At 39.8% G+C, this 25786-nt stretch overlaps 3 protein-coding genes and 1 long non-coding RNA gene across 4 annotated transcripts; 3 read left to right on the forward strand and 1 right to left on the reverse strand.

The window, feature by feature from the left end:
- Nucleotides 1–11515: 11515 nt before the first annotated feature.
- LOC147499827 (uncharacterized) lies at nucleotides 11516–12163 on the reverse strand. Its single transcript, XM_086563541.1, has one exon. The coding sequence runs from the start codon at nucleotides 12161–12163 to the stop codon at nucleotides 11516–11518; it is 648 nt and encodes a 215-aa protein (XP_086419667.1).
- Nucleotides 12164–14355: 2192 nt separating this feature from the next.
- On the forward strand, nucleotides 14356–15722 carry LOC147499828 (uncharacterized). Its single transcript, XR_015194549.1, has 3 exons — nucleotides 14356–14586; nucleotides 14679–14879; nucleotides 15300–15722. It is a non-coding gene; the product is annotated as an uncharacterized LOC147499828 (long non-coding RNA).
- A 1948-nt stretch (nucleotides 15723–17670) lies between these two features.
- Nucleotides 17671–20177, forward strand: LOC147499829 (uncharacterized). Its single transcript, XM_086561595.1, has 4 exons — nucleotides 17671–17809; nucleotides 17922–18039; nucleotides 18128–18280; nucleotides 19814–20177. Exons 1-4 carry the CDS (start codon nucleotides 17802–17804, stop codon nucleotides 20048–20050), a joined length of 516 nt encoding a protein of 171 aa, XP_086417721.1. The 5' UTR covers nucleotides 17671–17801; the 3' UTR covers nucleotides 20051–20177.
- A 2789-nt stretch (nucleotides 20178–22966) lies between these two features.
- Nucleotides 22967–23672, forward strand: LOC147499830 (EPIDERMAL PATTERNING FACTOR-like protein 6). Its single transcript, XM_086561596.1, has one exon. The coding sequence runs from the start codon at nucleotides 23066–23068 to the stop codon at nucleotides 23483–23485; it is 420 nt and encodes a 139-aa protein (XP_086417722.1). The 5' UTR covers nucleotides 22967–23065; the 3' UTR covers nucleotides 23486–23672.
- The last annotated feature ends 2114 nt before the right edge of the window (nucleotides 23673–25786 follow it).

Consider the following 25786-nt stretch of genomic DNA (forward strand, 5'->3'; position numbering starts at 1 on the left):
CTGTAAATCAACCACCTCCTATATTTGTAGTTGAGCCCATAACACAGTCAAATTCTTTTGTAGGAACTGAAGAGTACATTTCTCCTGTATGTCTCCATTGACCTTGTTCTTTTACTTTTTTTAAGTAGAATAATTTATATGGAAATTTATGTACGCCTATGCTTGACTTAATTAAATGTTCTGTGACAGCTTTTTTTGGACTCCATGAGCTTCTTTAGTAATAATCAATAGAACTATTCTCTTACTCTTCCCATGGAATTAATAGAGTCTGTAGGGTTGTATATGAGACGAGAGAACACCTCCTTGCGTCAAATATTTTTCTGGAAGGCACAAAACAGTGTCAAAAGTAGGATCTTTGAAGACTGCTTAAGTGGAACAGTTTATTGGAGTTTGAATTGCTCATATTGTTAGGAGTATGAGACCCTGTTGCCACATTTTTTGTGAGTTTGGTTGTTGGATCAGTGAAAATAAATACTGAACTTTCCGATGTCTTGGAAGGGACAAAACATACTGCTACTTAAGAATTATGTTACCATACTCTGTTTTCTGAATTCCGTAGTTTGAGTATAAGGAGCTACTACTTAAGAATAGGATATAAGTATATATCTATATATACATATTTGTTTTCTACTGCTCGACTCATTTTTATTTATTTCTATTGGTGTATAGGATGAAAGAGACTTTTCTGATGATACCATCCCAAAGTCATCCCCTGATGCTTACAACTACTGAAGGTGCTAGTTTTGTACAAATGATGTGAGAGCTTGAGTTTAAGGACAAGTCCCATTGATTTGGAAAACAGTGTGTATTTCATTCGTGGCAAGTCCTATTTATGAAAGACGTTTTGGTAATGTTATTTTAATAAAAGATTATGTGATTAGATGCACTTGTGAGATTTCTTGTTTATATTATGGACGATTGTAAAATACCCAATAAGTGGGGGCATCTTTATGCAGGTTAAGTAGTCTCCCAAAAAGGGGGGGGTGGTTTTGGGGGATTTTTTTTTTTTTTTTACATATGAAATAGTTTTGTAACGGTTCTTCACCGTTACTAAGCTTTGCAATAAGTAACACAAAAAAGTGTTACTAACTTTATAAAAGCATTACTAATATTATAAAAGAGTAACACAAAAAAGCGTTACTAACTTTATAAAAGCGTTACTAATGTTAGAAAAGAGTAACACAAAAAAGCGTTACTATTTTTATAAAACCGTTATTGATGTTAAAAAAGAGTAACACAAAAAGCGTACTAATGTTATAAAACCGTTATCGATGTTAAAAAAGAGTAACACCAAAAAGCGTTACTAATTTTATAAAACCGTTGCTAAAGAGTAATACAATTGAGTAAAGAAAACCGTTAGTAAATATTAGTAACGGTTAGAAACCATTACAATAAATAATTATGTAACGGTTATAAAGCGTTACGAATATTAATAACGAATTAGCAACGCCCAAACTGTGACGCATAAAAACCGTTACAAATCTTTTTAGTAACGATTTCTGACTGTTAGGGATGTCCTGTTTTGGTATAGTGATTAGACACATGCATATAACTAATAACATATATAATATGCATAATATTTGCCCATATGATTCTCATTCAAAATATAAATAATTAGAGTTAATATAAAAGTAATGCTTTTAGTATATAACCCTATCAGGTGTAAGCAACGAGGCTTGGAAAAAGAGGTCGTTGCTGTTAGTTGGCAACTACTGTGCTATCAGATGTAGGTTGCAAACTATGATTTGCAATATCTCCGGTGGGTGGGAGTGTCTTGCTCATGTTGTTTTGATGGTTGGGTTACGGTTATTTTAACTAACTTGTGCTTTTGTTCTGCTTGTAGAGTTCACTGTAAAGACACAAACTAATTGGCAGGAGATAGAGAGGTTCGCAAGGTTGACTCGGGCCCAGAAACAAGTGAAACTGCCTGAAGTAGCTCATTTCTTTGTGGAAAAAGGAGGTCCCGCAATCAGGGAGAAGAGAAGAGATCAAAAGAAAAGGGCTCGGGTTCAAGCCATTGAAAAAGTGATGGAGAAACGAACAAGCAATTTGGTAACTAGGGAAGATAGGAACCGAGGTTGCACTGGTTCCAAGCGACCCTCCGGAGGTGCTGGTGTCTCGGGGGCTGGTGGGTCGGGCTGGTGACCTGAAGGGGGGTCAATTGACGTGCCTGTGGAGTTGGAGAGGGTTGGCTTCAACTCTCGTGCGCGGAGCAGCTAGGTGAAGAGGAAAGCAGACTCATCTGAGCAGGACGCTGCAAAGGCTGCCAAAGCTGCGAAGCGTGTGCTTGGGGAGAGGTCTAGTATAGGGGGTGGGTTTAGTGGTGGTCGAGTTGGCGGTAAAGCCACTCGCAGTACCCGATCAAGGCCGGAGCCAGTTATGGACTTGGCAACTTTTGGGGTCAGGTAGAGCTCGTCTCCTGTGCTTCGAGAGCCTACCCCGCTGGCTAAGGCGAAGGGTCAAAGTAAAGATAGTGGGAAGTCGACTATGATTGCTGAGGACTTGGAGTCGCAAATAGTGTACTTGGATGAGCAGGGGGTGCAGCGGACTGTGAAGCGAACTGATGTCAACTTCAGGTCGAGTAAGGTATCGGCGTGCTTGCTTGAACATATAGCTCTGGATGGCAACCGTAAGGAGCTGGATGCCAAGGGGCTGGCTGATAACCTGAAGTGAATGGAGATCACGCAATGTCTGGTAAGTGAAACTGTCCAAATTTGGTTTGCTTGTTCATTTATGAGAATTGCTGTGAACTGATTGCTATTGTATGAGTGCGATTGCAGCTTGTAAGTAGATTCCAGAAGTTGAAAGAGATTGCCCAGTTTGCTGAATCAGATAAAGAGACCGTGGTGAAGCTGAAAAACGAGCTGAAGGGGGTTCAGGATGCGTATGGCATAGATCGCCGTGAGCTTGATGAGGTGAAGAAGGAGCACCAGGAGCTGAAGTTGGCGAAGCTTCTGAAGGATAGTGAGGTGGAAGAGTCGAAGTTTAAACTACAGTCACTGAGAAGAAGAACGTTAATCCGCTTCAGAGAAATTGGTAGGTTGAATGACTATGCCATACACTGCAAGGGAGTTGCTCAGGACGCTACTAAAGCATATGATGACCTGGATGTTGATTTCGTTGAGCTGGAAGCCAATTACAAGGCCTTGAAAGAGGAGCATGAACACGGGGCTCCTAGTACCTCAGTGATACCGGTACAAGGAGATGCATGTGATGCTTTTACTTCTGCGGTGCGGTCGTTGCGCAAGAGGTCGTTGACCCCCAAACCGAAGCTGTTATGTCAGATGTGTTTGTGAACTTAGATGTGGATGGTGTGTCGATTGTGGTCGAGGAGAGGGATGCCGAGGTTGAGGACTCACTGGCGGCTAGAAATTTGGCTGTTCTACCTAGAGCTGGCGAGTTGTGAGAGCACTCTGTTAATTTTGATGTTTGTAAGTGGTGATACAATAGAGCTAGTTTTCCGGGGTAACCTGGATAGTTCGCTTTTCTTGTTTCTGTTTGTTAACACACTGAACGACCTGGTGCCCCGTATTGGTCTGGGGTGCCAATGTGATGATGAATGGTAATTAGCTGAGTTGGATTTCCTGAGTAGACTCAGCAGCTCAGCTAAGATGCGAGCTGTGGTCTGGGTTTGTCCGACCGGTTCGTATTTTTGCTTATATGCCATGTTTGCTGTTTGCTTCTCCATTTTGTTTATCTCCCGCATGATTGAATGTATGAATCTTGATATTATTATATCTGTTTGGTTGCGTAGGCAACTCCTTATAAAAGTGGGTGAGTTTAAGTAACTTGTGGTCTTGAGTGAGCGTCCTGTCCTTTATTTGTCCTTAGCGTTATAGGTCACGTTTAACGAGAATTAGTGACTCTGTCCGAACTGCGTATATAGTAGGGTGTATGCCGTGCTCTGCATTTTTGGAGAGTTGACATATTTGTGCACGTGCGTGACACATGTAGGAATATGAGTAGTTGGAGATGTGCAATGATGGCTGCCAGGTGGCCTGACGTTTGGCATCTCGATGTAATTATGGCGTGCCTAGGGAAGATACGCTATTTGAGAATAAGTAGAATTGTTCCTAGAATACCAAAGGTATTTGCTCTTCTTCTTGCTGCAGCCATTCTTCTCCAAACCGTTGTGCGCCATTTTCTTTAATTTGCTGCTCACTCAGGTATGTTTGCTTCCGTATTTGGCTATTCCTCTTGAATAGAAAAACTGTGTCTTGGTTGCTAACTCGCTTAATGTTGGCCTCGTTTGTAGACTTCATTATGGCCAGGTGTCGTAGATATACTAAGGGTGAGGGGAGTTTGAGGGAAACCTCCCCCCTTGTAATGGAAGAGATGGAGTTCCACCCTTATCAGCATGGTGATCATGGCAAGAGGAAAGTTGTTGCTTCAGAAGCTAAGGGTAATAAGCGACCCAGGAGTTCAGGTCGCCCGACTAGTGGCATTGTGTTCAGGTCTCCCCGTCAGAGGGATGATGCCAATCGGGCTACTGAGGAACGTAGCGACCAGGGTCAAGGCCACCAGATCGCTGGTGAGAGTTCGCCCCAGTGTCTCGGGGATGTAGGGAGCGAATTCTTCTATGTGGGGAAGACGGGGAAGAAACGTGCTGTGAAACGTTCTGATTGTAGTTTCCACTCAGCACCAATAGCGACCAGCCTTCTAAAAGGGATCGTACTAGATGGTGATAAGGTTGAGGTTGAAGACGAAGATATGGGGACATTGTTGGGGACCATGGACATGGCTTGTTGTTTGGTGAGCTTTTTCATCTGTTATGTTTTTCTTTTCTTTATCGGGCGACTCTAATTTTGGTGTTGTACTTGTAGTTTCTTGCGGGGTACGACAAAGGTGAAGAACGCCGTACAACGTCTTTGTATCTTGATGTCAACGCCAGCGCTTAGCCCGGGATGTATGCGAGCTGCATGGGGAGTTGACAAGAAGAAACTGGAAGTAATGACCAAAAAGTACCGGGATGCTGCTAATGAGAATTCTGTGCTAGTTAATGCGATAAAGGATCTATAAGGTAAGCTGGCTGAAGTTACGAAGTATGCCAAGCAATGTCAGGGGGTTGCGCACAAAGCGCAAGATGCGTACGACGTGACCTGTATCCAATATGCCGAACTAGATGAGAAGTATTTCCAGTTGAAAAAGGCGTGTGATTGTGGGGCTCAGGGTACGGGTATGTGCGTGGTGCTTAGAGTCAAAAGGCACGCACCCTCGACCGATCTTTGCCAGGCGGATAAACATATTGTTGCTGCTCCTTGATGGTGATTTCCAATCATGTATTTGTAAGTGTTGAAAATTTGTGAGTACTTTGTCTGTTCTCTTATTTGTATGAGAGTTAAACAATAGAAGTTCTCGAGTTCCCGAAAGCGTCTGGCCTTTTGATCTGAGACGCTTGATGAACTGGTTTCCACGAAAGTGGCAGTTCGACATTTTGCTAAAATTATAAGAAATACTGATCTGGATTTCCTGGGTAGACCCAACAGATCAGTGGATTCGTGAACTGGTTTCCTGGCGTTGGTCGGGCAGTTCCATTGATAAATGTGTATGGAATGCATGTTTTTGCTTATTCTTGATTGCTTGTGGTTAACGTTTTTATATGTAAGTTGCCCACCCGTAAGAATCGTATAGGCTGTGAACCCTGGTAGCTTAGGTGATCGTGCTAGCTTACTATGGTGTAAGGCTCGTTGAGTTGATCCTGAAGTCAAAGGTATTCAACTGAGGAGATTTTGAAAGGCTATAAAGCCTGTGATCTCAAGAGAGCGAGAGGCTCGCTGAGAGCGTAGTGTGTGTGTAAGCATAATGAGAATTGGAGAGGCTCTGGAGCCTATAAGCTTAAGAGATCGTGCTATTTGCGGAGAGTGGGTTAGTTTATGAAAGCGTATCGCTCACTGAGAGCGTTGTCGCTGAGTTGATCCTAGAAGTACAGGTCCTCAACTAGTGAGAATTGGAGAGGCTCTTGAGCCTATTCGCTCAAGAGAGCGTGCTGCTCACGGAGAGCGTGTTAGCTTATGAAAGTGTATCGATCACTGAGAGCGTTCTCACTGAGTTGATCCTAGAAGTATAGATCATCAACTAGTGAGAATTGGAGAGCGTGTTAGCTCAAGAGAGCATCCTGCTCATGGAGAGCGTGTTAGCTTATGAAAGCATATCGCTCACTGAGATCGTTCTCATTGAGTTAATCCTAGAAGTATAGGTCCTCAACTAGTGAGAATTGGAGAGGCTCTGAGCTGTTAAGCTCAAGAGAGTCTTTGCTCCGGAGAGAGCGTGTTAGCTTATGAAAGCGTATCGCTCACTGAGTTGATCCTAGAAGTATAGGTCCTCAACTAGTGAGAATTAGAGAGGCTCTGGAGCCTGTTAGCTCAAGAGAGCGTGCTGCTCACGGAGAGCGTGTTAACTTATGAAAGCGTATTGCTCACTAAGAGCGTTCTCACTGAGTTGATCCTAGAAGTATAGGTCCTCAACTAGTGAGAATTGGAGAGGCTCTGGAGCCTGTTAGCTCAAGAGAGCGTCTCTTTGCTCCGGAGGCGTGTTAGCTTATGAAAGCTGCATCTTTCGGCGAGAGGCGTTGAAACTCAAGATAGTCTTTGGAAGTGCGCCATTAATCGCGTTAATGCTCTTATTGTGAGTTCGGTACTTTATCGACGAGATTAGGTAGAGTAGGTTGTACTACATAAGTAAACTAAACTTGAATTATAGTAAATGAAAACATGGAATATACAACAATGTATTTTTATTGATAAAACTTCTTTAACAAATAAGTGTTCCAAGGGCGTGACAATAATTTCCCCTCTTGGGTTTTGATCCAGTATGCTCCATTACCTACAACTCGTTCCACTATGTATGGTCCTTCCCATGTTGGTGCCAGTTTGGAGTCATCTTGAGTCTTTTTCAGAACTAGATTGTCGTGTTGAAAAGATCGAGGATGTACTCGCTTGTTGTAGGACTTCTTCAGATTTTGTTGATAAGATGCCACTCTGATGGCAGCTAGGTCACGCCGTTCTTCTAGCAAATTGACCTCTCGTGCTAAGACGGAGTCATTGTGTCCAGACTCGACGAGTTCTGATCGAGTCGTAGTGATTGTCAGTTCGGTGGGGATAACGGTTTCTGTGCCATAGCACAAGGAGAATGGAGATTCACCTGTGCTGGAGCAAGCTGTGGTGCGATGAGCCCACAATATGTCTCTAATTGATTTGGCCATTGGCTTTAGTTCTTTTCAATATTTTTCTTCAGATTTTCTAAGATTGCTTTGTTGCTAGCCTCTGCTTGGCCATTGCTTTGAGCGTACTAAGGAGTGGAGAATGCATGAACGATCTTCCACTTGGCCAGAAACTCCTTGACTGTTTTTCCCTTGAATTGGGAACCATTGTCCATCACCAATGTGTGTGGCAAGCCGAATATGGTAATGATATGAGTCCAGGTGAAGTTTCTGACATATGATTCCTTGACATGAGCTAAAGGAATTGCTTCGATCCACTTAGTGAAGTAATCAGTTGCGACTAAGACAAAGCAAAAACCGCTACTCTTTTGTGGGATGAATGGTCCCATGATGTCCATGCCCCACATGTGAAATGGCCAAGGGCTCGCGATGTTGATCAACTCACGAGCTGGTTGTATGATGTTGTGGCCAAAGGTCTGACATTTGATGCACTTGAGGACATATGTTTTGGCGTCGATCTGCATTCGAGGCCAAAAGTATCCTTGGGAGATTGCTTTGTGAGCCAAAGAGCGACCTCCAGCATGGTTTCCATATTCTCCCTCATGAATCTCAGCAAAAATCAATTGACCTTGTTCTAGGCTTATGCACCTCAAGTGAGGACCGCTAGTGGATTTTCTAAATAACTTGTTATTGACCAAGCAATAACGGCGTGCCTGATATGGGATTTGTCTGTCTTTGGTATGCTCTTCTGGGAGCGTGTCGTGTTGGATGTATTCTATGATGGGCTGCATCCATGTTTGACTCATCTGATTGTCAGAGAGTGGGCACAGGTCGCTGATTTCTAAGACGTGTTCCACTTGGTAAGTAGGTCGGTCAACTACCTCAATGAGTAATTGTCTAGGGGCGTAGTTTGGTGTTTGAGTAGCCAAGTAAGCTAAACTGTTTGCGTGACGGTTCTCGTCACGCAAAAAGTGATGTATGGTAGCTTTCTTGAATGCCGTAAGTAACTGATAAACAACTTGAAGGTACTTAGAAAGGTTACCTTCGTGGGTAGTGTACTCTTTAGCAACCTGGCGAACGACCAGTTGCGAGTCACTAAAGACTTGGAGCTTTTGTACACCGAGTTACAGCGCCATGCGGAGCCCTATGATTAACGCCTCGTACTCCGCTTTGTTATTGGAGGTCGCAAAGTCGATGGGAACTGATTTCTCCATCATTGCTCCATCTGGGGATACTAGGACAACTCCGATTCCACTTCCTCCAGGATTGCTAGATCCGTCTACAAAGAGAGACCAGACGATCTTGTCATTCTTCTTTGTGGATGTAATATCTATTTCTGGTTCCCAATTTAGGTCGTCGATAGGAAAATCTACTAGGAAATCTGTAACGACTTGTCCTTTCTGTGAGGTACGTGGGATGAACTCGATGTGGTGCTCCCTGAGCTCTTCGGCCCATACTGCCATGCTAGTTGTCTTGTTCTCCTTGTGAATGATTTTCTTCAATGGAAGGTCGATGAGTACTTTGATTGGATGCGCTTGAAAGTAAGGTCTGAACTTTCGTGCAGAATATAACAATGCGAGTACTGCTCTTTCAATGTAAGAGTAATTCTTTTTAGCTGGAGTGAGCGTCTTACTTGTAAAATAGATCGGTTTCTCTGAGTTGTTTTTCTCTTTGAAGAGAACTGAGCTGATGGCAAAGTCTGAGATTGCTAGATACAGCCCCAGCGTTTCGCCATCTATTGGTTTTGCCAGGATGGGAGGTGTAGTCAGGTACTCCTTGAGAGTGGAGAACGCTTGGTGGCACTGATCGTTCCACGAGAACTGCTCACCTTTTTTAAGAAGTTGCAAGAACGGTCGGCATTTGTCTGACGCCCTGGATATGAATCGGTTTAGTGCTGCAACCATTCCTGATAGCTTCTGTATTTGCTTCTTCATCTGTGGATCGGGCATGCCCAAGAACGCTCTAATTTGGTCTGGGTTAGCTTCGATCCCTCTTTGTGATACTTGGTACCCTAGAAACTTCCCTGAGGATGCTCCAAAAAGGCATTTTTTTTTATTCAGCTTCATTCGAGTCCGGCGTAACCTGGAGAACGCTTTCTCAAGATGAGTGAGGTGGTCACCTGCTTTTTAGCTCTTGATGACCATGTCGTCGATATAGACTTCCATGGTATACCCTAACATGTCCTAGAACATGTCAGTGACCAGCCGTTGATAAGTCGCTCCAGCGTTCTTAAGTCCGAACGGGAGGACGTTGTAGCAGTAAATTCCTTGTTCAGTGATAAATGATGTTTTCTCCTGGTCTTCTTCAGCGAGTGGGATTTAATTGTATCCACTGTATGCATCCATAAATAACAGGAGCTCGTGGCCACAGGTCTGGTCCACCAGTTGGTCAATTCTAGGCAAAGGGAAGCTATCTTTAGGTGTTTCTTGGTTAACATTGGTAAAGTTAATGCAAAGACGAACTATGCCATTCTTTTTTGGAACTGATACTATGTTAGCGATCCAGTCTGGATAATCGACTTTTCTGATCAACCCGACTTGCTTGAGTTTGTTGACCTCATCATTGATTGCTTTTTGAAATCTCAAAGATAACCGTCTAGGTCGCTGACAAACTGGCCTAGCATTAGGATTTACATTTAGTCTATGACATGCAACATTAGGATCTATACCCGGTACATCGATATACGACCAAGCAAAAACATCTTTATTCATTGCTAAAAAGTTTACAAATTGAGCCTTGAGTGTAGGGTCTAAGTTAGCCCCTACGTATACGAAGTTAGGGTAATCTTCTGTTCATAGGTTCACTCACTCTCTGTCTGCAGGTTGAGATGCTGCCTTTGACGATGATGCGTCTTCCAAGGGATTGATTTCTAGCGACGCTTTGCCGTTCTGAGGGATGGTGTATTTGGCAGCTGGGATTGGAGCGACCTCTGTGGCGATGACAATAGAGACTGAAGTGGCCTCTGTGGTTATGAAAACAGGGACCGGAGTGACCTTTGGAATCGGTGTTGGTTGTGTGACACATGATGGTGCGACCTCTGGGGTCTTGACGAGCGGGGAGCAACAAATGACGGAGCGTCCCTGGGGACGTGGTTGGTGGAGCAACTACTGGAGTGACCTTTGGGGTCCTGACTGGTAGAACAACAACGGCTTGAGTGACTTCTGAGGTCTGAACAGATGAATAAACCTTCTTGCTGGAGCCCCCAACGTTCTGTGTTGGTACTTTGGCTCTGACCTCAGCGACTAAGTCTTTGGCCATTGTGTAGTTGGTGGGCTCGTTCCTTGTGTTGATAGGTAGGTCGGAGGTCTTATTTGCTAAGAGGATTTGGTTACAATGATAAGCCTCGAGCTGATTGCTTCGAATTTCCATCATGCCCCTAGGACCTAGGAAGCGAAGAACTTGATGCAATGTTGACGGTATAGCTTGCATTTGATGAATCCAACGTCATCCTAGAATGGCATTGTAGGACGACTTGATGTCTAGAACGCTGAAGTGCGTATTGAAGCTGACTTTGTCCTCTCTAGATCCCACCGAAACTGGGAGTATGATTTCACCGATTGGATTGGCTCTGGAGCCGTTGAACCCGTAGAGAGGAGCAATGGGGTCTATGAAGACTGACTTAGGCAAATTCATCTCTTGAATAGTATGGTAGAACAGATTGTCACATGAACTACTGGGATCTATCAAGACGTGCTTGACTGTCCAGTCGTTGATTTTGATGTGGACTACAAGTGCGTCATTGTGTGGGAGGCAAACCTTGTTAAGGTCGGCCTCCGTAAAAGTGATATCACCTGAACTGCGACCGAAACTGCGTGGGGCAGGTGCGGCTTGGGAAGAAAAATAGTAAACTTCTTGAAGGGCGCCTACACGCCGTCTTTTCTCTCTAAACGATGTTACTGAATCATTTGGAAACGTTATCATGTGAATGGTTCTGTCATTGTCTCGATCTGAAGAATGCTAACGACGCTCGTGGCGGGAACGATCTCTTGGTCGTCCTCTGCTACGGGAGCGAGCTTGGACGTTGTGACGATCATGGCGAGGTGGAGATTGACTGCGCACTCTGCGAGCCATGAGCTTATGGTGCAGATTGCCATCAGCGATGTTGGTGTACTACTTGATATGTCTTGCTTCGATGAGGTCCTGAAGGTAATGCTTTATCCCCCAGCACGCATCGGTCTCGTGACATTTGGCTCGGTGAAAGGCACAATAAGGCCTGCCTTATCGATCTTCTGGTTGTCGTACAGTAGGTCGGTAATAGGTAGCTTTCTCGATCTTTTCCAGTATGTAACTAGGAGATCGTGTGAGAACAGGGAACTCACGGTCGTTGTTCATTTTGTTTCCCTACTTCCGTTCTTGCTATCGAGGTCGCTTTTTTAAAGCTGGGGGGTCGTCGGATATTGCTGCGACCTCTTCTTCTTCTGGTAGACCTTGGCACTTCAGGCCTTCCTGCAGCTTAATGTACTTGTCGACCCGAGCGTATAGCTTAGATAAAGTCTTGGGGCATTCTTTCATTATCGATCTAGTGAGTGTCATGTTGCGCACACGACAGACGTTGGAGAATGCCTGGGTGGCGAATGACTCTTTCAAACCTGTTTCCATGCACAGTAGTTCGGCTTTGAACCGACCTAGAAATTCATGAATTGTTTCGTCTTCGCCAAGTGAGAGCTGGAACAGCGAATCAAGATCAGCTTTTTTATGCCTGTTATGGACGTACTGACTAGCAAATGAATTAGTGAGCTGCTCGAAGGTCTTTATCGAGTCTGGCTCGAGAGAAAAAAACCAATCGAGTGCGCCATCTTTGAGACTGGCGAGAAACAAACGACAATGAAGGTGATCGAACTCTGGGGCACTGTATAGTGCCAGGCTTTGAATATAGCGAGCCACGTGTTGACCAGGACACGTGCTACCATCGTACATTGGAAAACGAGGTTGAATGAAATCTGGAGGAGAAGCTCTACTAAGTACCTCAGCAACGAACAGAGATGCTCGGTATGTCTTCAGCATCTTTTGAACGATCTGGGAAGCATCTTTCTTGACTGCACTTTGGTCGATTCTTTATGACAATTCGTTAATCTGTTGATTAACCTCGTTGATGCCGTCCTTTGCTAAGGTAGCAGGTGGATTCTGCGTGTCTACTTGCGCACGGAGAGTGACATTCTCCTGCCTGACCAGGGTGATTTGTTCTTTCATCGTTCGTAGCTGACCTGCCAAACTCTGGATTTGAGCTTCGAGGATTGCCATGCTTCGTGGGCTTAAGTGTTTTTTTTTTTTGTTTAAGAATTTGTTAAGTGGTTTCTCAAGAGATCGAGACCACAGACGGCGCCAATGTAAAGGTGCGTTTTAGCTTTCCTTTACATATAAGGGAGGAAGGAGAATGTGATTGGATTTAGGAAGTTCGCTGATGAGCGAACTGCCTACGTATCTTCTCTTGATTCTGGGGGGAGAGAAGAATCAGGTCTCACGTAGTTCATGTAGGTGGTATTTATAGACATTGGGAGGTGTAGATCCACGAGACACGTGTACTGACATGTACATATGTAGGGTGGAGATTGAGAATGAGTGTTAGGTTGGTTTTGGTAGGAATTGTGTGATGATTGGGATTTGGGAGTGGGTGTAATAGTTCATATATCACGGTGATTGGAAGTACAGGTATGGTTCCGGTAATGATTACATCTGGATAAGGGATGGTGTAATCACTCGAAGCGTTCTGCTTGAGGTCGTCTATTCGACTTGAGGTACTCTGGAGCGAGCTGAAGTGTACCACCTACATGAAGCGTTCTTAGAGGTCAATGATATGAGTTCGTTACAATCTCTGTTTATGCTCAATGCGTGCTTAATATTCGTCAATGAGAATATTACTCCCTTACAGGTTTGCAGTCTAATTTCTAAGGATTATAAAGTTGGGTGCTTCATAAGATCCGCAGTGTGCACTCGATGAGAAATAATACGTGGAGAAGAGTCCAAGACATTCCTTACATTGTCCTCGCATCTTTCAAACCAGGGATATTTCTGAATGGTGTCATTCACTGGGTAGCCTCCCCCCAAGACAAAGGCACCAAGGTCGTTGTTGCTTTCGACTTGGAGGAGGAAAGGTTTTGCGAGTTTCCACAACCTGACTATGACAATGCCGGTATGCACAACTTTGAAGTTGAAGCCTTATATTGGTACTTTTCGATGCTTTGTAAATGTGATTTGGCTTTGAGGTGTGGACGATGAGGGATTGTGGTTTGAAGGAATCTTGGACCAAGCTATATAGCTTTAATATCAGATGCTCAATATATTATTTAAAGTTCTTGTTCTCTATGAAAAAAGGCTCAAGTGTTCTGCTAAAGGATGGTCTGATTCTACTTTCATATGCTTCCAACGACGAAAGTTTAAGGACTCTCATAAACAAAGCTATAGCCAAGGAGCGCTTTGAAGTAACAACTTATGTAGAGAGTCTTATTCCACTTGGTGTTCACAGTAAAGCTAATGTGGCTCTGGTGCACGAATATATATATCTGGCAAAGTAACAGAAGTGAATATTGATTTTGCCTAATATTTATTTGTTTACCCATTACATTTTCCCAGATTCGCTTCCGTAATTTGCTTGTATGTTGTAACCAGATGCACACTTCGAATACAGGATTACAGGGCATATAGTTTAGAAGTCGATACATATATGCAAACAGTTATTCCTTGCCAGTGTTTCAGCACTTCTCTTTAGCGCATCTTTACATCCATCCCCTTATCCACCTTCAACTGATCAGCTATGAGTTTACGCTTTAACTATACAAAATACTCTCCAAAGTAGGAATTTGACGACATAGAGGCAAGGTTGCACCAAAATATTTAGTCATGAATTAGGGCTGTGTTTGTTTACTCACTCACTTGAGGAAAGAAAAATAAAACCCATGAGTAGTCCATTGTGAAATAGAAAAGAAAAAAAATGTAATGGACTTTTCTTTTTAATATGTCCAATTTGGTTACTTCAGGAAAGAAAAGGAAAACCTAGGAATGGAATCTACGATTGCTTGTGATGCCAAAACTTTAGAAAGGAAATGAATACAAAAAGGGTGATCTTGGACATACCCAATAAAATCCTCCTATACCCCATAACTAACATAAATTTTTGTCCTATCTCAATAACTGGTTAAATCCAATAATATCTTTCATATATTTTTGGAATATTTCTCATAAGGGCAAAAAAGTTAAAAACAAAATCCTTGTTTTTAGTGAAAGTTTCTTATTCTTCTTCATCCTTCGCTGTAACGAGAATGCTACTTTTGCTATCTCTAAGCGCTACAGATGCTTCGATGTTTTTGGGGAAGCAGAGGCCAATAAAGCTGTTGCAAAATACGACAATGCATCTATTGATTTCCAAACTGAGTTTTACATGGCAGAGGGTTTGACTCCATATTCTGAAGCTAAGCGCCCAATTATTAGTGGTGGGTTTATGATTGTTTTGTTGTTCTACCTGTTCTTGCGCTTTCCGTTTTGTGCGTATCAAATTGATATTTGTGCTCTATGGCTTTAACAGATGTTCTTGAAGGATGCGTTCATCATAAGGGAGTACATCCCTATTACAAATCTGTTTACTTGTCTCTGGTTCAACAAGGTTGACCGTTTTACTTCCAGGGACCAACTCAGCTTTTCCACTGTAAGAGACAAGATAATGTCCATAGTGAATTGGAGCGTCAACATGTTTTTGGATTGTGAAAGGCGCAACTTTGTGGTCAAGGTATTAGCTAATTTCTATGGAAAGTGTCCAAGAACACCGACGTCGTAGAAAGACGATTTTGTCACTATTTTACTTTCATGTCCAACCTTTATTGGTTGACATCTCCCTCCTCACAAATGTTGACTTCTAGATGCTTGATCTGCTTCCATCTTACTGACATCATGCTTAAGTACTACGTTTTTTTCCTGAATCTTCTAATGGTGTCTTTCCTTTTAATTGGAAAGGTCTACGAGATTTATATGATAGTATTTTATAAGAATCACCCTGTGGCATTTCTTCCTAAATCATTGTAGGAGATATGGTCAAACAAGCTCTATGACTGCTAACAATAAGTGAAGAATTAGTATATGCTTATGTGTATTGGAACATCTCATATAACCAATATATTCACACTGCTAATCTTGAATCTGTTCTGTGCAGGCATAGCATAGAGATTTGTTAGAGCACATCGCTCCTCCAACTACCATTCACCTTCTTCCTTCACCTCGGAGAGCTTCACCTGATACTGTTACTGCTAGGGAAGTGAGGTCTTCAACAAGGAAGCGTGGGCGGGAGAGGAGACCTGGTTCTAGGCGTCACCGTCCCAAAGTATTTACTGGAAATCGGAATAGCAATTCAATTTGAATATGTATTTTTATTTTATTTTTTTATTCTTCAAAATATGCTTTTTTTCTTTCCCTATTCCAAAAGTATTCAAGGCAGGGGAAGATCGCCGCGGATGAGTGTACTAGTTCTGTTTCGAGCTCTGAGTTTTGTTCGGAATTGTTGATATCCATTCTTTTCGTTGTAAATATATTACAATTTTAAAAGGTCGAAATAAATATAAAACACACGTTGCTCTTCCTCATGCTTCTTGTGTGCATTTGTGGTGTTTCCATAATATTTTAAGGGTTGAGTATGTCATGAGATCTTATTAATCTTCATCCTTATTTGGTTGGTATTCATTCTCATTACTTTGGTATGATTGATTCAAATCAAAAGTCGGTGTTTGTATGTTTATTGATGAGATAAAAGAATAAGAGGTTATTGGAGAAGAAGGAAATAAGAAAAAAAAAACTGTTTTTTCTTCTACAACTGAATCACATAGAGTAAATGTCTTGTTTTAGTCAATAAATATTTTGGGTACGCCTAATAAAAAAGAAGGGTAATTTAAAAAGCTAAATGTGTCTAAAATCATTTTATTTATTTATTTTAAAGTTAGGGTACGGGAATATTTTGTTGGGTATGTCCAAGATCACCCTACAAAAACTACATGTCTTTTATTAAACTTTATTTCCCTTTCCTTTTTCCATTATTGTTTGTTATGCAAAAGCTAAGGAAAGGAAAGGAAAACTAGTCTTTTTCTTTTCCTTTCCTTTCCTCTCAAATCCGAGGGTTGAGCCACATACTCGAAAACCCTTTCATTTTCATAGTTTAGTTTCTACAAGAGAAAAACAATTTTCCTTTCCATAGTAAACAAACACATTAAACTTATGGAAAAGGTGGACCACACTAGACTTTTCCTTTCCTTTCCTTTCTATCTTTAAGTGTGTAAACAAATACAACCCTAATATAGGGTGTGTTTGTTAAATTTAAGCTCACGGAAAGGAAAATAAATAAAATAGGTGGTCAACTATGGAATGGAATGAAAAAGAAATAATTCTAAATGATATGTGTTTGGTAAATTGGGGAAAGAAAAGTAAAAACTGGAAAAAAGAATAATTATGTTTGTTTGCAAAAGCTATGGAAATGAATAATTGTATTGTTGGGTGTGTTAGTAGTAAGTCCTTAACTATTTATTTCCTTTCCTTTTTACAAAAATTTCAGGAGTTAGCTAAGGACACAAAACCTTTTTCATTTCCATAATTTTGTTTCCTTATGGAGAAGCCCATTTCATTTCCATGAGTAAACAAACACCTTAAAATCTATGGAAAATGTGAACCACTCTTATTTTCCTTTCCTTTTTCTATGGTGTTACTATCATAGCAAACACACTCATAATTGTGGCATGGGAAAAGGAAACCAGGTTTCTCAATATATCCCTCAATGTTTCGATCTCATCAATAGGTCTAAGGCTTATGAGAAACAAGATGGAATGCCCTCTTTCCTTTTAAGTAGTTAAAATCGGTTTTCGAAACTAATCGGTCGAGGAGCGATATGCGATTAATCGGTGATTTAATCGGTTATATCGGATGTATATATTTGACATTTTCAAAATATATAATAGTATAATCATACCAAATATTTCTATACAGTGATCCGAGATACAACAAAAAATATCAAATTCTCATAATCACATCTAACTAGCTCAATTTTGGAATACTACAGATATGTCAAACACAAAAATTACGTTAAATATTTAAAAGAATAAAGGGATTGAAAAACGATAATATTTATTAGAGATATAATACAATAATTTGTATATTTAACTTTTGTTAAGAAAAATAAGTAAACTCTTAGCTTTGTGTATTGATTGGGTTCTATTATTATTAATGCGGTTTAATAATCCAATTCGTTAATTTTACATATTTTTTTGGATGGAGAACCGATATTTTTAAATAATTTTTTTTCTCAATTTAGCGAGAAATCGGTCATTTCGACAGATTAATTAGTCAATTCGATGATTAAATCGGTTCGGTGAGAAAAGTTAAAAAATCGGTAAAGACTAATCGGTTTACAAACGATACGCCATTAAACGGCCGAGATATCCGATATTGATAGTATAGCTTTCCCTTGCGTGACTAGAGAGAAAACAAAACCACCCCTTGAATATTTGGGCCTTCCACCTTTGGGTCAATGTTTATGGCCCCAAGGAATAGAAAAACCCAATGGGCCTTGTAAGTTAACGATGCAATTCTCTCTCTCTGAAGTCTGAATGCTGACTGCTGAAAACTGAAAAAACAAACTTCCCGGCAAAATTCGCCACCACTCTCCTTAAAAGCCATGAAGATGTACGTACTAATTTCTCACTCTTTCACTAAATTAATAGTTTGGGATTTTCTTAATTTATGGTTTAAGTTTACTTGTATGTAAAGTTTTCATTTTACGTATTTATATATATAGATTACAAACCAATGCTGGGGCACTTACAAATTTCGAAGTTCTCGATTTTTTACGTTCTAGAGGCGCGTCGACTGACCCCACCCGGGTTATTGCCAGTGTAGCTCAATCTGAGTTTCAGGTAAGTTGGTATAATTTGTTGGAAAGAAGGATGGAGAGATTTTGTTGTTGTGGTTAAGTTTGATTGAGTGGTTTTGTATTTGTGATAGGTTTATGATTATTTGGTTCAAAGTGCTGCATGCAATCAAACAAGAGAAAGTATTAATGAATTTTTGAGATGCTGTGAAAAGTTTGATCTAGCAAAAGCTGAGAAAATTAATATTATTAATATTAGACCAGCTTCGCAAGTTGAAATTGACCCGGTAAGCTATTTTTACTCTGTTATAGATATTATGAGTTTGTTATATCTTTTTATCATATTTGTGCTTATTAGTTGTGAGATTATGGAGCAAGACATTGTTCATAATAGTGCTACTACCATTTGTTGTAATGTGTGTTCCATATGCTGATTCCCCATCACTTCTACTTAGTTGTTCAGGTCATTTGCAAATTTGCTTATATATCAACCTTGGAAGCAACTGATTTTAATAGCATGATGATGTGAATTAGATTTTTAACGGGATGTTGATGTTAGCTTTCGGATTGGGTATTTGGATATGAAAGACAGAAAGAGTTTTTTAGTGGAAGTTTGGACTTTTATTATGATGTGAATGTTTTTTCCACTTTTATAGAACTTGTGAAAAAGTAGTCCAAGTGGTATTTTTTTTCTTCCTTAGATCCTCGTCTTCCCAAAAAATTTAGATCAAACTTGAGATCTAATGCTTCATACTTGAGGTGACTCTGACCTTTTAATCTGATGACAATTCCTACTGAGTACAAAAGCTTTTTCCAATTCTTCGTTTTAGTGCAAGGATATCTTGCAGAGCGTTTGCAGATATGATGTATGATGTTCCTCACCATTTAATTAATTGTTCCTTGTATGAGTCTGCATCATCTGTTTGCATCATATACAGTTTCTCTTGTAGATTGGTGGGAAGGAGATTTAAGATGGGCTGTTTCATTTGGGTTGTTTAGTTAGAGTATCGGGGCTTGAGGTTAGCAAGAGTTTCCTTGGCGTTGAAGGCAACGAGGTTTCTATCCAGCCATAGCAAATAAACTTAGAGTGTCCGACTCAAGTCGTACAAACACACTAACTATTGAAAACCTGACTAAATGTGTAAGTATTCTACTTGACGTCAGTGTTGAGGTCTACAAGTGAATTGAGATCCAAACCAAACGTGTCTAATATGAGGGCATGTGAAAAGTGCATGAAGACTAGTTTCTCGATCTTGTCCACATAAATGTAGGAAAACCCTAACCATCTCCATCAGTGTGATGAACCAAAAATCCCTCAAAACTATAGAAACAGTAAACAGAAATAACTAACACCAAGAATTACCTGGAAATCGTGTAATAGGGAGACAAACCATGTAGTTGCACAAAACCGATATGAGGTAAAACGCTATAGAAATTATGGCTACTTAATTCACCCTTTCTATATACTTGGAATATGTAATGACTAATGAACTGGAATCGCCTGTAATAAATGCCAGAATTATGTAGTTTTTGGTATTGTTAAGCTCCCCTCTCCTCACAATATATGCCTCCAAATTCAACCAGGTATTTTGTGTTGATAAACTAGGATATCCTATTTTATTAACAGACAGAACTGGATTATGTTATTTCTGAAGTAGAAAATGGCAAATCAGTGTATGTGTGTATGTTATGTGTGTTTGCACGCACTCTGTGTGTACAACCATGTGGAAAAGTTTACTTCTGTGTGAGTTACTGATGCTTCTCTAGGTTGGTTTGGAATTTCTAATTATGCTTGTGTTTGCTGTGTTCCATGATTGCAGATTATAGAGGATTGTGAAAAACGGATTCACAACGACGAAGTTGAAGATTTGGTGAATATGATAGTTGAGGTGTTGCCTTCTTCAGGGAAAACTGGAGGGACAGATGAGGAGACTGTGGAAGCTGTTGCTGATCAGGAACCAATGGAAGTGGTGTTGCCTCCTGAAGGGAAGCCTGGAGGGACAGATGAAGAGACTAAAGAAACTGTTGCGGGTCAGGATCCAATCGACACCATATGAGGTTATCTTTTCTTAATTAATATCAGATATCCTTATGTACGATATGAGTTTATGAATACAACTTGCAGTTTATGTGATAAGCTTTGTTCATCTTAAGTGTATTCAAAAAGGGGAAGTCCTTGGTTTCTTTACTTGATTATATTTAAAATACGAACTTGCTTAAGGCTAAAGAAAGAAGAAGTTAAGCTGCATCTAAGAGCATATTAATTGGTACACATGCAGCAGCTGAACGCCTGAACCAGGAGTGACCTTAACTAAATTTTGGCCACAGCCGCATCTTCTTGATTTGACAACATATATAGCAAGTCATAGCTATTTGTTTTCTATTGTTAAAGCTACCATCCAAGCTTGCTAATAATACGAAGTAAAGGTAATTTTGAAATGGTCACTGAATGTTGTAAAAGATTTATGTACCATTAAAAAGGAAGGAATTAAGGTTAGACTGGAAAACCCCATGTTTATAAGTTTTTACCCCATAGGAAGGTCCTGCAGGAGTGCATTGCATTAGCTGGAACACTAAAGATAGTAGACCTTGGTTGTTCCTGAAGTGGAATTCCAAAATGCTATGAGACACCAAGTGGTACAAGTGTGTAGTATTTAAGGTTGTAGGATAGTGATCTGAGTTACGAGAGCCAAGTAGTTCTGAATTGATTGGATCCATATGTGGTCCAACACCTTATAATCAAATTATATGTATCAAAGAGAACTAAATCATGAAACCTCCATATGTTTAAGAAATTCGCAGAGGTGTGATTTGGTTGGGCATTAATGCTTGGCTCAAATGAGGCATGAGCTAGTAGGACTTGAGCACAATCTCTCAAGCATTCACTGTTACTGGCGCGGGGATTTTTTTTTTTTTTTTTTTTTTAAAATTTTTTGCGCCAGTAGCCAGTTTCCTAATCGGTATCAAACTTCTATAAATTTGTGATTAACTGTTTGTACAATCCTTGAACTCCCATAACATTATATAACAATAGAGTTACTTAATGCTTCTAATAGTCCATTAGTTTGTGGATGCCACATGCCAAGACATATGTTTGTTCATTTTGACAAAGAAGGCACACCCCAAAAGAAAATCTTCACAGAAAACACACAGAATACCTCAAGGAAAGATATTGCGAACTAACATGTCCTTCATTTTCAGCTGTTAACTCATTACGATGGGCATCTCTTCAGTATAAATACATATGTATATATTCATGGCTTTGAAGTTGGTTTATCCTGTTGTGTCCATTTCTTTGTTTGAAAGATTTAGTATGTTTCATAGTCAGTGTATATATGCAGTACAGGTTGCCTATTGCGGTTGTTTTGCTGCGCAGTTTGCTTGGTAGTTATGTTTTCGTTTTGTTACTTGGTAATTTGGTATTCTTGAATGTTGAGTCGTTTCTTTATTTTTTGTGAAGTGGGGTTTGTAGTCAAAAGAGATTTGTTTTATTTGGCGTGGACATTGTCATGGGTTTCCATGTTAAAAGTTCAATTACTTGCATGGACAGCCCTTTGGTTTTCAGTGAAATAGGGTCAGACACTCAGACTACATGTTGGAAATAGAAGCCCATATCTAAGGCTGACAAAAACAAAGCTTATGCTTATCCCCATGTATTCCGCCATTAAATTATGTTACACTCTAACGGGGATGAGATGAAGAGGGGCGGGTGGTTGTGGAGATTAGTGTTGGTTACTTTGTTGGTGGCGTTGGTGATGAAGAGTTCAATAAAGCTTATGGTTATCCCCATATATCTAAGGCTGACAGATCAAAGCTTCTGCGTATCCCCAGGGTATCCCCTTTGACCATTTACTACTTATCTCAGCCCGGTCCCGGTCAATGTAAATTTTGATTTCGCTTCGCCCTGATCTCTTAACAATTCAGTACTATAAAATTTTAACCATAACTTTGGGCTTGTGGGAATAACTTTGCATTTTATAGGGTAATTTCGCACTAAACTCTTGATTCTGTGGAAAACTTTCAAAATTCAATAGTAATTGCGGGGTGAAGTTTTTTAAAGTGAAGAGTTTTGGTATGTTCAGGCTTGAGAGGGGGGAAAAGTTCCTACTAAAATAAATGAACAAACTAATTGTGGATTTCAGCCTACAGATTAATTGTCCCCAAGAAGGCAATAATAACCACTGACTAAAAGAGTTACTATTCGAGTAAAGACTATTTACCTAAAAAAAAAATCCGAGTAAAGACAAATAGAGGAAAGACACTATCTCAAAAAGAAAAAAAAAAAAAAAAAGAGTAACCTTGTGAGTTGTAACGGTTCTTGCTCAACAAACTATTTACTTTTTTTGTTCTCCAGAAGTAAGAAATTTGCTGTGAAGACAACACTCTACTACAGGTTTATCCAATGAAATTCCTGTGTAAATGAAAAGTCAGTTGTCCCACCACCATAACAAGGACCCTACTAAAAATTCAATACACTGAACACCAGATTCCTTTTCAAACTTTGAGACCACGACCCAGCCTCCCCAAGTATTCCAAACACCCCAATAATTCCTCTCTCTTCATTTCTTTCTCTTTCCATCTGATGTTTGTCTCGTACACGACACAACCCCACCACCACCCCTCCATCTAACTCCCACGTGCACTTAGTCAACTCAATATCACCACCTTCTTTTGGAAATATTTACATTTCACCCACCTTCCTATCCTTAAAATGTTTCTCTTAATGGCTATTACGTAATAATCCCAAATTCCAGCTCTCTTTCCATATTTCGGAAATCTCTTCATGTGTTGTTGGTCCCATTTTTCTTCGAAAACGCCGCTTCTCCCGTTTCATGAGTATCTCGAGGTAAGATGTATGATAGATGAAAGAGGAGTACGTTTACCTGAAAAGTGAGATTGAAAGTTTTTTCCTAAACTGTGAACACTGTAGTTTGACTTGGACGTACACGCAATCGCAATAATAGCAAACACTTCGTGTCTTTCCTCGAATTCAATCAAAACTTGTCTGAAGAGAGAGAAAGCAAGAACAAGAGAGCTTTTAATCCGCACCTTCATTCATTTCTCCTGCTAAAATGCGCAGTCTTATGGGCCTTCTACGCCACCACCATTACACTTTCTATACAGCACTTGTTCTTCTCTTGTTGGCTACTTCTGCTTCAGCTACAACTGCTGTTTTCTCCACAACTCATCAACTTGGTAAGTTAGCAAACCCCTCCAACTCAATGAGCTCAAACAGTGAGTTAAGTATGAGTGATGATGTGGTGGTGCATGAGAGAGAAGAAGGAAGAAGGAATGAGATGATGGAGCTAGTTATGGGTCGAAGAAGACTTGGGAGACTTGGATCGGCACCACCGAGTTGTCGATCTAAGTGTGGAAGATGTTCACCTTGTAAACCAGTACATGTTCCTATTCAACCAGGTCGAAGTATGACTCTTGAATATTATCCTGAAGCTTGGCGTTGCAAATGTGGAAACAAGCTCTTCATGCCTTAGAATATTAGGAAAATAATATGAAGAAACTTGACTCATTTTCTTGTCATCTTCTTCTTCCCCTTTACTATTTTCTTCTCTCTTGTTATGTAATGTAGTTAGTTAGTTATAGGTTTTCATTGTAGAGAGAAGAAGAAGATATGGGGAATGTAATTTTTAGCTGAATTAATATTACAGGATATTCTCAATCTATCACTCTCATTATTTCTGGGGTTGTGGACATGCACTTGCTGTAGTTTCTATTTGGTACATTTTGTGTAATTAGTATGAAGTGAGAAAGGACTGCAATGGAGTCATGGAGACTGTAATTAAGATGAGTTCAGTATGAAGATGTTACTTGTTTTTTGTTTTTGTTTTAGTTCCAATTCTTAAAATTGACAATATCATGGAGTTCCACTTTTGCTTTGTTCTGGTTTTTTCCCCACTTTCTCTTTTTGGGTATTTGAGCATGTTTTCTGTAGTCTGTGATTTTGCTGAAAACTTAAAATAACTCATCCTTTCTTCATATCAGTTAGTGTTGGTGTCAGTTTTGGTGGGTGATGTTTAAGAAAACATAAACACAAGCTAGAGTACAGACGAGTGTACTGACTCTAGGTTTATTTCCTTGCCTAAACCCACTAGAAATCAGGTTTAGAAAACGTGAGATTAACTTATGGTTCAGCTACCCGGAGGTCTTGTGCATGGAAGTGATGTAACCGAAGAGGAACTCGGAATGATTGCCCAATTCTTCGTAAAAACGATTCATCTATAAAGAATTTATTTGCCTAGCTTGTGTATTTGTACTAGTATGCGATCCGTGTTAAGCACGGGTTCTTTTAAGTTTCTCGAACCTGTCACCCGTGGCCGTTAGTATAATCTATATATGTATTATATAAAAATTACATCGTGTTGAGTCTTACACGTAAATTGGTGCAAAAAAACTTCTCAATTTGAAATTTGTATTTATTTTGCAAATAAATTGTATATAGGGAGGTATTACTAAATAGTATAAAGATAATTAGAAAATTATTTATTGAATTTGATACAGGGATGTAACTAAATAATGAAAACATTGTGAGAAAAAAAAATATACTAATCGGTGCTTAAACTCTTAAAGGGGGATCGGCGAGAGCAATCTTAGGGTGCGTTTGTTTACTAGGAATTGGACTTGAGGAGTGGAATTAACCTGACCACTCATTTTTGGCCTGTTTGGAGGCATGGAATCCAATAGAATTGGATTCTAAATGGACTCCAATTCCTTTTATTAAGTCTTTGATAGACTCCTGTTAATCCAAAGAAATATTTGATTATGGGAATCAGTTTCTTATTTCTAATCCGAAAATGGGAAAATAAAATAAAATAAAACTAAAAGTTTGAGTTTGTTAGAGAATTTTATATGGCAACCAAACACATTAATTTTAAGTAGGAATTGAATACCAATGATTTCTAAACGTTTGACAAACACACATTTTGTAATTTAAAATCAAATTTTATTATAGTAGATTCCATTCCAATTGTTTCTAACTTCATCTTATTCCTAATTAGTTTCCAGTCTCAGTTGCCAAACACACTCTTACATAAGTCTGGCTAATCTTGGAAGGTTGATATAGTTTTGTTTCAAAATCTAACATGCCATGTCATTTTCCCCTTGGCGGAGAATTTTTTTAAATGTTTGATAGGGGAGAATTAACTTGCTTTGATACTATATTAAATTTTGGCATCCAATCATAGTTGGTGATTCCAAACAGAATATTGGAATTCTTTTGAATTTTTAGGTTTTTGAAGAAGTCGAAATACTAATTTAATAATTGAAATATACAAATTTTGAAATTTATTCAGAATATTTTGGAATTCCAATTTTAGAATTGTTTGGAATTCCGGCAATTTTGAAATTTTGAACTATGGTATCCAACGTTCCAACCTAAAACCAAATCTATTGGTAATGAGTGGAATTGATTGAAATTTATATATTTTTATGCGAGGTTTTAGATTCCCGGATATGATTCGGTAGTTTAAAAAAGTTACATACGATGAAATATTAACAGTATAGCTGGATTTGGTAAGAATTTTGTTCCTCTCAAAATTTGGACCCTCATGGTTATACAACTACTATATACTTATGCTGCAAGAAGAAATTATGGTTTCCCAAATCGAACCCAAATCCCAAGTCTTGCAACTAGGATCTTGCAAATTATTCTCTGATCAATAATGAGATATACTCAGGAGAACGTCATTTCATTTATTTGTAAGTTATTGCTTGTCTGTAGCAACATGCTTTTCATTTCAAATGAAGTGAAACACGAAACATTGTACATGTGATAAGAC

This window comes from Coptis chinensis, chromosome 5 (genome assembly GCF_015680905.1).
Source record: "Coptis chinensis isolate HL-2020 chromosome 5, ASM1568090v1, whole genome shotgun sequence".
Taxonomy (NCBI): Eukaryota; Viridiplantae; Streptophyta; class Magnoliopsida; order Ranunculales; family Ranunculaceae; genus Coptis; species Coptis chinensis.